This window comes from Sylvia atricapilla, chromosome 2 (genome assembly GCF_009819655.1).
Source record: "Sylvia atricapilla isolate bSylAtr1 chromosome 2, bSylAtr1.pri, whole genome shotgun sequence".
NCBI classification, from domain to species: domain Eukaryota; kingdom Metazoa; phylum Chordata; class Aves; order Passeriformes; family Sylviidae; genus Sylvia; species Sylvia atricapilla.
In genome coordinates, this window is record NC_089141.1 from 77219485 (window position 1) to 77237620 (window position 18136).

At 35.8% G+C, this 18136-nt stretch overlaps 1 protein-coding gene across 3 annotated transcripts in view; it reads right to left on the reverse strand.

The window, feature by feature from the left end:
- Positions 1-18136, reverse strand: part of FGF14 (fibroblast growth factor 14) — a 218206-nt gene that overhangs the window by 87593 nt on the left and 112477 nt on the right. For all 3 annotated transcript variants that reach the window (XM_066313494.1, XM_066313493.1, XM_066313492.1), the window contains one exon: positions 3720-3830. In XM_066313494.1, coding sequence (XP_066169591.1) covers positions 3720-3830 — 111 coding nt within the window. The remainder of the gene's footprint in view (positions 1-3719; positions 3831-18136) is intronic.

Genomic DNA, 18136 nt, shown 5'->3' on the forward strand with positions numbered 1-18136 from the left:
TCAATTAAAACAAGCTATAGAGCTGAAAGATTCAGCTCTATAGATTTTAATCCTGTAGATTTCAGCTCTAAGGGTTTCAATCTCAGAAATTAAAAAGTTGGAATTTTCTTCTTCTTAAATTAATTAGTCTTCCAACAAAATCTACCCTTCATTCATGAGACAAAACTTTGAAGATAGATCAAAGCCTAAAAAATGAGCTGGTTTAGGTGAGGACAGGAGGAGAATATAATGCTTGTTACTACAAGCACATATTGAAATCGTTTCTATCTCTTTATGACTTCTGTGTAGTAGCTTGTATTTCCTAATTAATAATGATAAGGCCAGTGAAGCAAGCTGCATTTGCACCTGTAATATCCAGGAAAATTAGAGTGAGTATGACAACTACACTGAGTAGGACCTCGGTAACCAAAGCTTTAACCACAGTAACTCCTGCCTTTGCTACAAGCAAGACACAAAAGCAAAGCAGAAACTGAAAGGCATTAGATAAATTAAATGAAAAAAATAATTAAAACTAGATATCACTGAGAGTGTGGCAAAAAAAATACAGACTATACACACAAGATTGTTTGCCTAACAGCCTTGATTTGGTGAAGTGATTTAAGGAAACTCAGCATCATTAACCAATAGGTGCACTGATTACCACTTTCACGAAACATCATTATCTTGGAAAAGTTATGAAAAGAAATTACAACAATGAACTGAAGCCTGTTGATCTGTTCAGGCTGTGTTCTAATATCATGGCTAGCAACATGAGCAGACGAATGTACATTCAGGGATGCAATTACACATCATGTCTCTCTTCCTTTTCCATCCAAGTGTTTGCACACAGTGATGCACTAAAAATGTCATCCCTCTCTTCAGTCTCTAGCCTATACATGAACTGGGACAATGAGCAGCTGTTTAAACCCACTGGTACAACTCATTTTGACTTCAGATAGAAGTGAATCTTAATCATAATTGGAGCTACCTCTCTAAATTCTGTGACTCCAAAAACTTATGTTTACTGACATACATGTAAAATGAGTACAAAATTTTTGTAATTCTCTAACTGCTTGACACAGAATACATTACAAGAGCACAAAAAGTAGCAGCATGACTAAGCTTCAAACAGTTTCTTTGCTGAAGACAAAAAAGAAACTGCATCTTTTTTCTCTCCCTCTGTCCTCACTCCCTTTGTCTTCTCTGACATCCAGTGGGCTCTCTTCAGGGACAGTGAACAGTGCAGAAGACAGGTGGAAGGCTGGCAGAGATGCTCACCCCTTGGCAACCTGTATTTCCATTTTTTATGAAGCATACTTTGAATGGAAGTCATCCTTACATGCAGGTAAGTGTTCTATCTGTCCAGCAGCTGATACATGTCCATCCCTTCACCCACTTGTCACATTAAATGGCTGGCCTGAAAGCACCACAGTCAAAAGCAGGATTTTCTCCCCAAAAAAGTTATTCACTCATAAGCCTCAGACAGATATTGTCATGCTAAGGAGCTCACAAAATAAAATATCAAAATACTAGAAATTCTATCCATGAGAAAAGTATCGTTTGATAGTGAAAGAGACAAGGAAAAACAACATATGCTGCAATAAACAAAAGCAAAAGGAAAAAAAAAGGAAAAAAAAAAGTTTATGAGGAAATGAAAGGCAACAGAGTGGAAAAGGAAAATAACTAAGACTGGCAGCACAAAAGAAACAAATACATATTCATGCAATAATGAATATACTAAATAGGTAATCTTTTCATATATAACATTGATACATATACCAACAAAATTTCAGATGTAGACTGTAGACTTCCTGGCAAACACATTAATTTTGCATTCTTCTGTTCTAAACTGTCTTTACTAAAAGATATTGGAAAATTTGAGTAGTTAAGAAAAAAATAATACCACCATTTTAAAGACAGAAAAAAAAAAAGTCTTTGTGGAAAAAGAAAAACCCCACACCTTTTTAGCCAAAAAATAATTTTGGAGTACAACAAATTATCTAATATTTATGCAAAATACACAATACTTCTTTATGAAATTTGCTTGAGTTTGGAGAAGTTCAATATTTCAAAATATTTATAATATAGAATATTCATTCTTCATTTTGGAAAAAGAAGAATAAGGGAGATAGGCAGAGAGCTGGAAAATCAGAGATGCATAGAAGAAGGGAAAAAAAGAGTAACAAAAAAAAAAAAGAGGACAATTTGTGAAGCTGACAACATTAAAAAGAGAAAAGTAAGGCACTGTGGTCTAGCTTTGAAAAGATACAAATCCATAGAGATTTAAAAGTTAAAAAACCTCTCAGAAATAACAATAAAGCACTACAAAATTGTTGCCATCATACACATCTTCTCGCTGAAGCTGAAAATAAGAGAGATGGGAAAGGGAGAGAGATACATACTTGTACCCTAAGATAGTTCTAAGACCTCATCTAGGCAAAGGTTCTATAACAAGTAAGAATTATCTTGTCTTGTTTAAGGTATGTACTCCAGTATATATTTAGTATGTACTCCAGTATGTATTTAATATGTACTTCAGTACTGAAGTGGGAATGAGAGATGGACACACAGAGGGAAGAAAAGAAACAAGGATGGGGATGGGATGGAGAGGGCATGGAAGGGGAACAAAAACACTTGGAAAACAAGCAGAGAGATTCATATGAATATATATTAACCAATTTTTCTCGATTAAAAAAACCCTCCAAAACAAACAATAAAAGATGATCACGTTATCTGCTGATGAAAGGTGATATGACAGCTGTGCATCAATTAAAATAGACACCTTACCAATGTAAGGCAGAAACCTCAAATACCTTAGTTTCTATAGCCTAATTTCACATTTTTAAGGAAACTAAGGGGTTATTTATGTATGCATAGTAAGAAGATAAATCTTGTGTATTAAAAGTGCTTAAAATAAAATTCAAGATGACACAGAAATGTTACTTAAATATGTAATGATAATTAAAATAAACAAAACAGAAACCAACTGTTTTTAGAGTAAGAACAGGTTTGTGCAATTACCATTTGCAGCTGAAGTTATCATACATATATATATATATGCGCTCATTGAACAAAAATACATAGCAGTATCATAGGAAAAGCATACCAAAGCAGCAACCCACACGGCCTTTCAAGGCCTCTTTTGTTTGGAACATTTTTAAAAACTGCCACTCTTGCCATCTCTACAGTGGCAGAAAATCTCTTAACATCATTCGAATTCTGGCTGGAGTAGAATTTTTAGCCCCAAAATTTTTAGTACCTTCAGCAAGGTAATTTAGCACATGTTTTATGAAGATCTTTGATAGTTTAGCATGCATTTATTTGCTTGTAATTTTAGATTTTTCTGGGAAATTTAGTTTCCATGTTTTGTTATTTCTTTGTTATTTATTAGAAGATAGGAAATTTTTGTTAGATAAAGAGTCTTTATTAAAAAATTTCTGTTAATAGAATTTTACCACTTTTATAGAATTACCAGAAGACATTCATTGGCCTAAATGTCTCCCTCCTAAGGTCCATGAGCACTTACGCCTTCCCCTTCAGAGGCAACACATTTAGGCCAACGTCCTGCACGAGCCATGCTGGTGGTCATGAGGCTTTGGAGGGACAGAACCCTCCTCCCTGGGACAACACACATTCCAAAACCCTCCAAAGGCAGGCATGAGCAGGGTGCCTGTGCATACACATCCGAGCGGTGCGATCTGCGTGTGCGGGTAACACATTCCCCTGGGGCAGGCACTTACTAGAATTACTGCTGTCATCCTTGGTTCCATCGAGACTTCCATCGGGGTGCATTTGCAAGTAGTAGCCTTGCCTGCAATATAACCTGGTCACTATACCCTTGAGCTGGGGATCTGAAAGACAAACATATTTTGTCACTAGCCTCAAAACTTTTTCCAAGAGTTATCCCTACTTCTGTCACTGTAGGAGGATGTTTGGTGAAGCAGCAATGCTGTCTTAAAACTAAGTACTACAACAGGATTTGTGCTGATGGAGATGGAGAAAAACCTCTGCAGAGTGTTGTTAGGTCAGTTCTGTGTCCTGTTCTCTGCCTCCAACAACCTTCATTGAATTTTAATACAGGTAAAACAGAGAAAAAAAGAACACCCGAAATATCCACAGTCAAAAGCTTAAACCATATTAAGCCCTGCAAAAAATTTTAGACTTCAGCAACAACTAAAGCCCATTATAGAAACTAACAAAACATTTGAAAAACCCTACTCGTTTGATATATTTTGGCAACTTACTGTACTGCACGTAAGTTTTAAGGAAACGGAGGAAAAGTTCTGTTACCTTTCCTATCAAAAGTGGTAAACTTATCTGGTAAAATCTGAAGTTCCCAGAATATTTTTACCAAGCTAGAAGCAGATCCCACTCACCTGCCCTCTCCCACCCCCCAGGGAATAACAACCAGAATCGGGACAAGACATAACCTTTCTTCAGCAGAAAGAAAAAGCTGAAAAAACTCTCAGTAAGCTAAACCATGGGAAATTCAGGTAACTGGAACAATGAAGGTACTTCGTTTAATACTCTGCATTTATGAAAAATGCCAAGAATTGGGCAGGGAGTGCCGAATCACAAACTTTCGATTCACAGCACAGATGTTGCCTTACCAAATCACAAACTGAGCTGCTTCACAACTGGTTCAGAAAAAAAAAGGCATCTTTAAAAAAATTCACCAGAACTACCTCTGTGTGATATCAGTATTAATATTTTTAAACATTAACTATTAGGCCCAGTTCCAGGACGCCAGTACATAAGCTTGTGAGAACATTGGCATTAAAATATCTATATCATATCATGCTTAGCTCTGCAACAATGAATTAAATTCTTAAATACTTTGATACAAATATATAATAAAATAAACATGTGAACTTTGAAGGAAGACAGAAAGTATTTTCATGCAAGCCTGTGGGCAGAATACAAAGTCTGTGTATAATTGCTCTCACAATTAATCATGCTGGGTTACTCAGAGTATCCTAAGGGGACATGAAAACAAACAGTGATAAACAAAACTGCCTCTAAATGGTATGTACAGAAATTTCTATAGAGGCTCAGTTCTATGAAATTATTCTGCAAACATTAAGTTTTTATTGAATATCCATAATTACAAAGTAATATTAAACAATAAGCCCATCTAAATTAAAAATACAGGATAAACTGTAAAGATAATAAAAAACTGTTACTATAAATAGTAACACTGTAAGACATCTGAGGCATGGAAACAAATAATATGGACAACTGAAAATTAGCATATAAGCATATTACAACTTAGATTTTAAAGATTTATTTGAACTGAATATTTTACTTTCTGTTAATTTTTACATGATCAAAAATTTGTCTTTATATATGAATACTCAGAAACAAAAATTTTTAAAATTTTTAAACATGTTAAACTGTAGTTCTTTTGAATGTACTGTCTCCACCAACTTCATCAGGTGATTCAAAAGCATTTTCATAATTTAAAAATGAAAAGTGAGTTCCTTTTACGCAGGCACTATTCCTGTCAAGGTATGCTTTCAATGTGTACTTCAAACTGACAATTTTAAACACTTGCTTAAGACTCATTAAAAAGGCATCTTTAAAGATTAAGTAGAAGTATAATAAAAATATTGAAACTAGATCTTTTAAAATTATTTACAGGAAAAACATCATCATTTTGAAAAACACTTTCCATACCGAAGAAATAATGAATAAATTATTTTTATCAACATTTTATAGTGCAAAGAAGTTTTATAGGAAGGCAAAGTACAGTCTACTCACTGTCACCAGCTGTTTACATCTACTGCTTCAAGGGAAAAATGTCAAACTTAGAAGTCACTTTCAAAGTTGCTCTTTATACTCACTCTATTCATTTCTCTAAATTGACAAATTAAATATACCTTCTAATAATCATTCATCTATTTTCATCAAAACCATTATTTAAAATTAACCCTGCTTTGCCAGCTATCCAAAATTATATCTGAATGAAAGTGAAATGACACATCAATCTTGATGCAAGTCATAATAAGCAATAGTCACAAAGACTACTCCATACAGCTTCAAGGTAAATATCTCCAAGATGAAGCAGACAATCCTGTCAGGCAGGAAGTTTATCTCTTCTCCTTGCAGAAAGATAAATTACCCTTTCCTTTCAGGTCCTTTTTGAGAGACCTGAGCTGCAAGCAGAGAAGAGAAATTTGCTAGTCCCTGTATTTCTGTAGCATTTTATCTACCCTTTGTCTCTTAATAATATTACGGGAACAATCTTAGCTTCGGATGATTTACAAATGAGTTTCTCAAACCCTTGTTGACCACACTTTTTAATTTTTTTTTTTCTGTCTGCCAGACAGCAGGAGTGAGCAGCGATGCCCAGAAACAACAGCAGAAGACTGGTGCTGCCTGTCCACAGGTGTCCTGGGTGTGCCACCTTTTTTTAACTCTCACCACAGTGACAGACAAACCAGACAGACCAGCATTTATTCTTATCCTTTAACCCCCACACTCACTTTTATCTTCCCACATGTAAGAGAAAGATAATGGCAAGAAAATACAGCAAAAAAATAAACCAGAAACAGGATCAGAGCAGACAACCCCACCAAAGAGCTCCTGGCTTTCATGATTTTATTATAGAAATGTTCCTACTAGTTCTCTTTAAGTCCTAGGTGCCACAGTGACGTTATTTTGTCAACAATATAATTTCTATTTAATTTGAAATACCTTGATCTCAGGGGAAATGAAACTAAAAAAGCAAACTCCATCATGCATCAAAATTTATGAAACATCTCCTAATGATTTTTATCAATCTTTTTTTGCGCCTTGATTTCTGAGGTTGAACAGTTCAGCATGACATGTCAGCAATGCCCTGCATTTGGAAAAATTATTCTGACTTGTCATTATTAGAGGTTGTCTCTTAAAATTCAAAACCATACTGAATGGACAAAGCAACAGCTCCTCAAGCCTCTTTTTCACAGCAATCTGTGTGACAGCAGCCACTTGCAGCCCACTTTTCATGCTTTTTTCCTTGTCAGTGGTGATGGCAGGATGCATGATTGCAGTTAGCGTGAACACTCTGTCAGTAGCTTTCCTGATGTCCTCAACAAAGGCAGAGTTTAATTAAGATGTCTTCTTTCTCAAATAGTGGCTACAAAAATGGCTTTGGCATTAAATCATGACAGGCTGAGTGCAGCTCTTGTTCTAGCACAATTACGACACTTTATGTTTTGAATTGTGAATATTTTCTGTTCACAGAGAGAATGGCTTTTGTGTGTACTTCCTCATTCCAACACACTGCCAGGACAGATGTATTTAGAAACTTTATAGATTTAAAATAAACTAGGAAAAAAAAGCCTTATTAAATATGAGGTTATGACATAGATGAATCTAAAATTAAAAAAAAAATACCAGAGGAAGGCGCGTTTTTACTGTCATTATTTATCTTGTCCCTCTGCTGTGCAAAGGTACCAAATAAAAGCCTGCTGACAAGCAAATGCTTAATAGGGGGGTAGTCTCACATCAACTCACATTCTTATGGAGAATAAACTGCACCATCCACTCGGCTACCAGCCTGTCACAAAATGAGTCGCTCAGTGAGCCAAGTAAAAGCCAGTATTTAGAGGTACATTCTGCTCAGATAGCACAGTATCAAACTCAGGGTAACAGCCCCATGTCCTTCATGTTTTACTCGTCCTTTATTCTTTGCACTTCTAGCTGGCAGTTTTCACTTTTGGATATTTTAGTACTAAAAGTGTCACTCATATTGGTCCAGAAAAAAACACAGAGCATTTTTTATTTAAGATTTTTGGTACTCTGATAGTCACCCTGACTCGGCTGTCATGTCTTGCTCGCTGATGCTCAACATTTGTTAGGAAACTTTTCCCTCATCTATTAAACTTCATTGAAATATAAAAAAACCCCCATTATAGTCTGATTTCAGATTTTTTTAAAAAGTCAACCCCCCAAAATCCTGCAAAAACCAAATTCCTTTTGAGCCTGGGAAGTAAAATACTCACCCAAAGTCCAGAGTGTCTCATCCACTCCAGACACATCTCACTGTTACTTTGTAAGGCCTGAGAAGTGCAAAAAGCTCCTTTTCCTGACCTGTCACACAAGAGTACTCCAACAGTAGTGCGTGTGTAGGATGTGTTGGACTGGAATTCTTGCCATGTCTCTTGCTGAAGCTCTCTGCATAATAATTAACTACCTCCCTCCTGCAGGCAGGTTAGACCCCATCCACTATACCACAGTTCAAGACATCTTCAGTTCCTCAGTGACTTCTGCACAGAAACTTATTGTTGCTTCGGATTATTGCTTGGATACTTTTTAAAACTTTAAATGTGTCTCTCTAGTGCTTAGTATTTTAGAAACTTTCCACTAAGCAATTCAATTCTGGAGGCAGGGAAAGAATTCCACGTAAAAATTAGGGGTTTTTTATTCGGATTCTCACTTCAGGTGTTCAAGTTCCTGTTGTAATGCTTTCTCCAGTTTTCAAAAGTCATCTTCTTCTCAAGTGTACTGCTTCTGTTCAATTGCAACAGTACTCAAACAGGTACAGTTGCTGCAGATGATCACATTACATTTTGCCATGTTTTTGCCAAGTCTTGCACCGTCATTCCAGCACATAAAAGTGCAGGGTCCTCTGAAATGTGTGTTATACAATCGTAACGGCAAGCTTCCCAAAGCAAGTACATTGCCAATAGGGAATTCTAAATGCAGAACTTTGTACCTCATTTAAAGGTGATAAAATCCTAAATGCATCGAAAACCATTCTTCATTATTAAAGTCTTCAGCTGTTCCAGTGATACAACTCCTGCATTCAAAAGTGTTATACACTCCTAATTTCTTTATTAGACTGTTCTATCACCTGGTGTCTCAATGTTTCCAAGTTTCTGATTGTGTTTTTACTTTCTCTCATTTTTAATAGAAAATTATAAAATAAGAACATTTATTTTATATGCTAGTGCTCTCTCATTTTAATAATATTTCAATATCTCACAATATGCATCAGAAAGCTGAACTTTAATTAAAACCTTGAGAGAAAAATATTTTTGAAAGAAAGTTTTGCTCTATTCAGGGCAGAAGGGAAAAGCACATAATGTGAACTCAGAAAAGCAATAGCTTTCATTATTCCCTGTTCCCATAAGTAATAATAGTACTTGTTCTGAAATGAGGTGGCTTTCTCTTTGCTCACTTATTTTTCCGTTCTCATGATGATTACAGGGCACTCAACTTTGGTGTTTATTTTTAACTCTACTTTTTGTCCGTTTATGTCTCACATCACAAGCTCATCTCCTGCAGAACCCCGCTTTGAGAGCACGGCGAGGAGACAGAGAGTCCTCCCACCTTCCTGCGCTGTCATTGTCACTGGCGCTTCCATAGCATTAGTGAAATTTCCTGGTAAACTATGAAAGCAGGTTAGAGTTCTGCAAAATGGTTGCTCTTCTTAAAAGCCCCCTTTTGTGCTGGCATCCTCGCCTTTGTGTTGCAAATGTTTTTATGTTAACTGCAAAATGTGCTCCCTTCCATTTGTGGGCGCTGACACGTTGTCTCTGGGTCTCACAGAGCATTTCAAACTACACAAGACTTGTTTCTTGCTTTTTGGCTTTACTTGAACAAATCTGATCATGAATAGAATTACAGGAACTTGGCGGCTAAGCTAGCTGGGATAATTTATATCTGTTCAGATTTACTCAGTGATTTTATTTAATAGACTTGTCTACAGCGTTAAAAATTTAACAGCATCCTTTACTAGACATATTATTTTTCGAGGGTATTTGTTGGAAAGGGAAGAAGATTAGGTTGTTCATAAAATACTTTGTTACAAAATCACAATTTTACATGAGCACTGTAGTTTAATTTTAGTAAAATCATTTAATAATTTGCATTTCTCTTCCTACTAGACTGTACTGTATAAATCTGATGGTTCTAATCTTGCATTACATGGATTTGTTGGGAAATTCCTGCCTAAACACTGCCTTCCACTTTTGACCCATGTTTCTTCTACCACACTAAAATCCAAAGATCTCCAATTTCATAACATCTAAATGATATCTTAGTTTATATTATTCACAGCAACATAATTCACAGAAGGAGCTGGTCTCTACTTCCAAGCTTACTTGGATAGCACCAATCACAGTTTAATATATTAAACGAAAAGTCATCATCTTCCACTAATGAAACAGCCCTATCTTTGCAATTATATTCACTTTCTCAATTTACTTTGAAATACTAAAAATTCTACTGTCTATATTCCATGTTAGAGAAGTCTTGGTATTACAGATTTCATTTGTTCTTTTCACTTTACGTAAGCCCAAAAAATATCCAATATATCTTACCTTATTAATGTAGATAAAATAACATTCTAGTTTTACGTTTTGGAGCTGTTTCTGTACCTCACCATCTTAGTTCTACCTGCAATATTCTTGATTCTAAATTCCAACAGCAAAATGTTACAATTATACAAAATACTGCTTAATGTTTCTCTTCAAAAAAAGCATCAAGCAATAGATCCCAGAATTAAGTAATTTCTGTGTCTGCAATTTGCAATAATCTCTAGTTTGTTATCTTCCCATGAAAAGCTTATGTCAAGCAATAAATATAATTTTGCTTACACTCAAAAATACCAAAGCCCAAGAACATGACAGCTTCTATTACCATTTAACCTATGTATAAAATTTGGCTAATGCACTGCCCTTGGAATCAGTAAATAAATGGGATTTAAGAATGAGAGAATTTAGTGGCATCTCTGAAGATGCCACTAAATATTGAAAGCACAATATAATGGGCATAGATGACCTTTACATATGTAACTGAGTATATTTCACAGAGCACCTAACTTACCAAAGCCTGATTTTAATACTTCCCTTCATAAATAATTTCTATTTTCAGAAGTCAATATTTAAACATTGCATTTATTTTCACAAGCTTTACTACTTATCTCCTTGCATGCTGCATTACTAAGCAATGAAATATCTCAAGTTAGCTTCTATTTCTTTCACCAACTGACTTAGAACTAAATTTCAAAGTGCCCAAAGAGTCTATTTTATAAGTATTCAAAGCCATCAGGGTAATTGTTAATGGAGAGAGGATAACAGGATAATTTTAACGCTAAGTATTGAATCCTACACCACATTCAATTTTCTATTGTTATATTCAGGAAGTTCCAGAATACCAAGAGGCAGGGGTCTTTAACTTGTTATTAACTTTATTTAATTCTTGACAGAATACATAAAAGTCCATAAAATTAAGTATATTCCCTCTGCTTAGATATACAAAACCATCACATGTGAATCACATAGTGTATTATATTTAGTCTTATTTTCTTGCCAATGGCTTAAAATATTGAAATAAGCCATTCACATTGCATTCAAGAAATTTTAGTTTACCTACTAGGCTAAAAATTGGAGAAAAGTAGAACTTACACTGCCAATGAACAGAGACAAAGATTTTTTCCTAGTCAGGACGTGATAATTAGAAATTGCAAAATACAGAATCATAGACTCTTGTAGTTTGGAAAGACCTTTAAGATGTCAAGTCTTACTTAAGCCAGCACTGCCATGTCTGCTACTGTGTTCCTTAGTGCCACATCTACATCTTGTGAATACTTCCAGGGTTGATGACTCCACTACTTCCTGGGGCAGCCTTTTTGTTCCAATGCTTTCACCCTTCCAGTGAAGAAATTTTTTTCTAATATCCAGCCTGAACCTTCCCTGGCACAACTTCAGGCCATTTTCTTTTGTCCTGCCACTTGCTACCTGGGAGAAGAGGCTACAGACTCCTTTTAGGTGGTTGTAGAGAGTGAGAGAGAGTCCCTGTGAGCCTCCTCTTCTGCAGCCTAAACAACCCCTGCTCCCTCAGCCACTCCCTATAAGATTTTTTTTTTCTCCTAAGATGTGTCATAGACACACTGCAGAGCAAAGATTCAATTTTATTTGATAGCTGAACAACTTTAAAGCTGTCCTGATTTCAGGTGCAGCAGATTTCAAATATCTCCTAATGCATCAGTCTCGGTTTTTCACTGGCACCACAGATGCATTACTACATTTTATAAAATTACTAAAAACAAAAGTTGTCATTTCTACATGACATTTTGTTGAGTTGAGTAGACTGAGTTGAGATTTGTCCAGGTTTAAATATATAAATCAGAAAGCCAAAAAGAAACAGGAATTACTCTTTTTCATCAGTACTAACAATTTAGTGCAGAAATGTAAACAAAATAAGAGTATTAAGTAGTAACTGAAGATCTGTTTCAATTTTAAAATACTCATTTAAAAGAAAATAGGTGTTGATAAAATAATTAAATTTCAATTTAGTGTTCAATAATGTACAAAACAAAAGGATTTCTTCTTTATATCAGACAGGAAAACATTTACTGTGAAAAAATTGGATCAATAAACTGACTTACAACCTTCAAAAAAGTAGAAAAAGTAAGAATTCTCCTTAGTAGAACACTATGTATTTTTATAAATTATTATTTAATCATTATACTTTACCATAAATCCACATTGTCAAACTATGTCATTCACCAACACTGTCTGAAGAGATTTGTTTACAAAGATGAAATTTGTTTACAAATTTACAAGAAGACAAAATTTGTTTTGTTACAAATAAATCACAGCAAAATGAGATCTGTTAAGTGCAAATTGCATTTCAGTCCTCTTAACGAAGAAGCAATACTACTGGAGATACAGGAATCCAAAGGAATATTGATTGAGAAATGGATAATCTCACTGTGAAAAGGAAATAAATATATTTCTATATTTGTTATTAATTAAGAATATTATTGTTTCTGTATAAAGCAAGATTACAGAGGTTCCATCAGGCAAGTGGAAGTTTGTACTGTTAATATGAACACAATGCTTTATTTTACTTAGAAAAGTATTTATTTGTCTAGGAAAGCATGAATGCACTTGCATTAATTCTCAAAGAAGAGTTAAAAAAGAATTTTTATTATTATTACACATACAATGTCATTAATAATTTTTTTGCCTTTTAAATAGCATTACATTCCTCTTTCACAAAGAGTTGCTGTTTTCACTTATAAACTCCAAAACCACTAACAGCAACAGAAGTGAAAGTGAGGCAGTATTACAAAAAAAAAGTATAATTGAGGGTGTTCTGCTTTTCTCATTTATTTATTTTTAAGAAATTATATACCCAAAAAATGTCATGAGTTTGACATCTGCAATCCAGAAGCAGATTAGTAAGAACTCTTTGAACCAAAAAACAGCAAGTCATATTAAGATGAATACCTTTTTTTTTTTTTAAGCACAGTAACTAAGTGTTACCTGGGAATGCACTTTAACCAGGGAAGAAATAGCAGACTCTTTCCTATATTTTATTCTACTACATGCACAAGCACTTGTTTTCTTTGTGAGAATAGAGTAAGATGGACAGACAGAAAGAGAAGCAATGCATGGCTGCTTTAGTTTCCTAAGATAACTTTTTCTCAAATTCTCCCTGTGAGAAAGAAAAAAGTCCATTCAGCCTGTAGACTGCAAGGCTTTGTAATCAGTGGTATTAAACACAATTCAGAAAACCTAAGAGCAGCAGCTTTAAAAACTGATTTTCAAACAGAGACAAGAAAATAATCCCCTGCACTTGAAGAACACAGTTTGAATCTTTTTGAATTCTGAATAAGAGAGTAATTTCTTCTATCATCAATATGACAAAACCAGGCCTCTTTACTGGAGCTACTCTACTTATTTTTTGAGTATGAGGTTAACTTGGGCCACACCTTTAAGGCCTTTTTGTCTTCTCATTTTTGCTATCCAAGAAAACTTGGAATACACAGAAAGAAAACAAACTATTATGAAGTTACATGACCCCAGGATTTGGGCTTTAAGGAAATCAGCAGAATTTGACACTAATGATACAGGACAATCACAGGCAGCCATGACAGGCAGTCACTCAACTCAAACCTCTTTGAGGAACTTCAGCACAAACAACTTTGCTTCTCTGGAACTCCTGTTTTTCAAGACTGACTCTAGCAAGAACAGAAAGAAATTACTAAAACTGGCAAATTCCATTTATTCTACCTAATGCTCCTAGAGGAAAAAAAACCCAACCAAAAGAACCCCAAATAAAATCAAACTGTTTATCCTGCTTAGACTACCCAGACTGTTTTGGAAACACGATTTAGTCCAGATATTTAGCTACTAACTAGAAAATAATCAGAACTATACTCATAGCATTTATGAGAAAATGTGCAGAATCAGTTCAGATCAACTCGAGTATTCACTAATAAAGAATAAATCTTCCAGTTCTGAATCTTTTGATAATATAGTGGTGACACACTCAGCAGAGACTACCCAGCCACTCACTGCCACCTACAGAAAATGAAAGTATTCTATAACATATCCCAAGATTGAAAATACTATTCTATAACATATCACAAGATTGAAAATATCTGCTAGGTTTCGGAGGAGCTCAAAAGTTGGTTCATGTTTTGATACTGCCCAAAAATACCTCAAAAACACTGACAGATCTTTCAGTCTCTAAACCTAAATTTTGTTACACCACAGACCAGAACATACAGCTTTTAAATATGTAACCTGAAAACAAAATAAAAAATAAGAGTTTTATAAGGGATCTCCCATGTTATCTAGTGAAATCTTGCAGTGATTTAGTGATCTGGGGTTTTTTTACATCCTGCTTTGCCCCAGTGCAGCTCCCCATTGTGGAGAACTGGCCATGTATCTACCATGCATACTTTCTTCACGTGTTCAGATTCCAAGTCTTCCTTCCACTGTTTCTCACATCCTGTCTTTCACTCCCTACCTACTGTGCTCTCATTTCTTTAGTGTTTCTCAGCTGTATTCTTGTTCAGGTATTGTTTTCCAGATGTGCATGCCCAACAATAGTGACTATCCAAGAGGATGTAAGAAGATACCCTCTGCCCTGCTGCCCAATCACATCTTCACTTTAATAACAAAATAGATTTGTAAGCTTAAACAAATAGAACTGATTTGCCTTCAGTCACATATGTCCTTCTTTACAAATTTATAGAAATGGATTATTTTCAGGCTATGAACTTAACAGAAGATACAAACCTCACCTTGTAGCTACTGGGAAATGCAGTGCAGTCTATAACTTCAGGTTTTATCACACAGTTATATCAGTACAAAGATCCAAACCCACCAGCAACTTCATTAACCATCCTGCCATCAAATGCATTTTGCAGAGCAGTGAGTCAGACTGAAGAACCATGGCAGTTTCAAAAGTGTATTTTCTCTCAAGATGTGTAATACAAAACTGACAAAAAACCCCAAACCAAAACATATTGCTCAAGGCTGCTCTAACTATGGCTCCTTCCTTCACTGTCTGCTTGGCTAAAATAGTTAACAGCATCATCATTCCTTGCCAAGTCTGGCATCATCTCTTAATTTCTTACAGATGTCAAATTATATCTGAAGATACTAAATGGGGCAAATTCCAGACCTCGTTTTGTGGTGTCTCTCAATAGAGTAACAGGAGACATTCCTCTAACCATGTATGGACACCTCCTGAGCTAGTGATCTTTAACTCTTTCAAGATGGAATACTGATGGAAACAGGTAGCTCATTCTGAAGGACAGACCAAAAATGTACTGAATTAACAACACTTGAGAGAGCTTACTTATGCACCCAAAACATCTATCATGTGTTCTTCAGACCTGTTCACACTGTGGAGCCACTAATGCTCTCTACACTTTGGACAAGTCTTTCCCCCCAAGACCCAATTCCAGCCCCATATTCTGGTTGGACTAGAATGATGGCCAGCTCCAGACAGCTGCTCATTCACACTTATGAGGTGTTAGGAAACCTACCTATACTACAAACATGCAACCATATGGGCACAACTAAATTTAAACTAGTTTGCTTAGCATCCTCAATTATCAGCTGCTGATTTTTCTCACACCAGGGCTTCCACTCCACCCTTCAATTTGAAGCTTGTCCTGAAAACCCCTTTACAGAACATACAAGTTTCATTAGCATGTTTTAAACAGAAATCAAAAGCAATTTCATTCTCCAGATCCATGTGCCGCTGCAGTAACTTCTGAGAGCCATTCAAGGCTGAGGTGTCTTCCACCAGCATTCAGGAGAGCCAACAGGTATGCTTCTAGAGAAGAAATTACAACATTTTCTGTGTATTAATATTAAACCCTCTTTAAATCTCTTATATTTCCTGCACATTTATTATAACAACAACTCAAATGTTATTGGAAGCTGAAAGATTACAGATACTGAAAAGTAGAAAATTTGTCCCTGGGGTCTCCACAGCAACTTTTGCCTGTGCCTGGTGATGCTGCAGTGACATTGGCCCAGAGCACTGGGCAGTTGCAACAAGTGCTACAAATTTTACTCTGTGATAATGTCCTAAGTACAGCTCTCAACTGAATGTATCAGATTTCTTTAGTTTCCCAATGCTGGGACTGTGCTGCCTGTCCTGCTTTCACTTTCTAACCCTCACATGCTCTTACTCAGGCTCTCCAGTGAGCAGACCAAGGACTGATCCTCTGCACCATAAGCAGAGGTATTGCTGGTGCTTCACCTGTAATTTCACCTGCAATTTCACCTGCAGGTCCAATGCTGAGTGCCTTCGTATCCTAACACATCTCCAGTGCAGATTTACACACACTTCAGCAACAAGGTAGCATAGCTGAAACACCTAGCACTTCTACTTTTAATCTGGACATAAATTCAAGCTTCTCCATCTCCCATGGGCAGTCAAGAAGAACAAACAAACAAACAGGACATTACTAATTTAGAAAGCTATCTGAAAATAATCTACTTCCTTTTCGATGAAGCTCAGTTTGTAGCAGAAGTCTTGTTTGTTTTTCAGAGACCTTTGATATAGTTCTCTGTTTCTCAACTCAAATACAGCAGAAATGTCTAACATAAGTCTTCAGATCTGACACATAAGCCAAACTCCTCTCTCTACACAAAGTGAGGATTAGCCTTCATTATGCTGTATTAGGTTCTTCACTAATATCTGTGGCAGCAGCCTTATCAAGTGGGTGACAATTGATGTTTCTAGGAAATTATTTCTACCTGTATGTAAAGTGTGGGTTTATCAGAGAAGGAAGAAAAGGAAAAGGAGAAAGAGAAAGTAAAAATTCCCAGGACTCTGACTCAGGCACTTGCCAGCTTTGTGCTGCCACAAAATCCACATACCATATTTTTCACTGCGTATTTTGCAGAAAAACACACCTGGTCACACCAAAACAAACAAACAAAAAAAACCCCCTTGTCATAAACTCAGAGTTCAAATCCTTTGTTTCCTAACAAATGAAATTTTTTGTTCAATATAAAGACAGCTAAAACTGTAAAGTTCAACTGATTGGCAACATGAAAAAGAGATCTGCTTCAAATCTAGGGAAAAAATTCAAGTGAAACATCTATCTGAAAATAAAAGCTTTACTCCAGACTGTTCCCAGGTTCACACCTTTTCCCTACTAGGAGAAACATGGTTAAAGTCTGTGAAGACCCTTCTGTTGCTTTTAGTTCTATATTGCAAGAAAAAAAGTACATTGAAACAGTGATGTCCTACCAAATAATCTAGCTAGAGCAGAGGCACATAAATCTTTTCCACCTGAGTCAATGGGACTGATTCTGAGGCTTCTGGTTCCAGCCTAGTTCTGATGTATATAAACAGACCTCAAATCTAAAGAATTTGTGATAGGCATTTGGAATATTGGTATTTGGCCTAATTTGGAAACACAGAGACACCAAGGAAGCAGAGGATTTCTATTAGATTCAGATCCTCGTAAGTGCAGAACCTATGCCCTCTCACTGGGAAAGGGTCATATATTGAGAGAGGACAAGTGTCTTCCACAGATTTTGCCTGGCTGCCTCCTGAAATCTCCAGATATCCATTTCTAATGCAAAGAAAACCAAAGCTAATTTTTAATTTCTGCCTAAAACTATTAAAAGTTGCCTCTGTGTTTCTATTTAGCATTCTTTAATTTCAGAACACAGTTAGCTTTGAATATTTTGAAATATATATTTTAAAGTCCATAGAGCTATTAATTGAAATTATTTTTCAAATGCAAAGACAAGCTTTATTTAGGTTAAACAACCTGTAGTATCTACAAGGTTTTTAATGTTCCCTGTTAATTACAACATTCTGCAGACTCTAGTGAATATGTTACTTGGACTCCAGCAGCATGAAGAAGGTGGGGATAACCCTGTGGGCAAAGCAG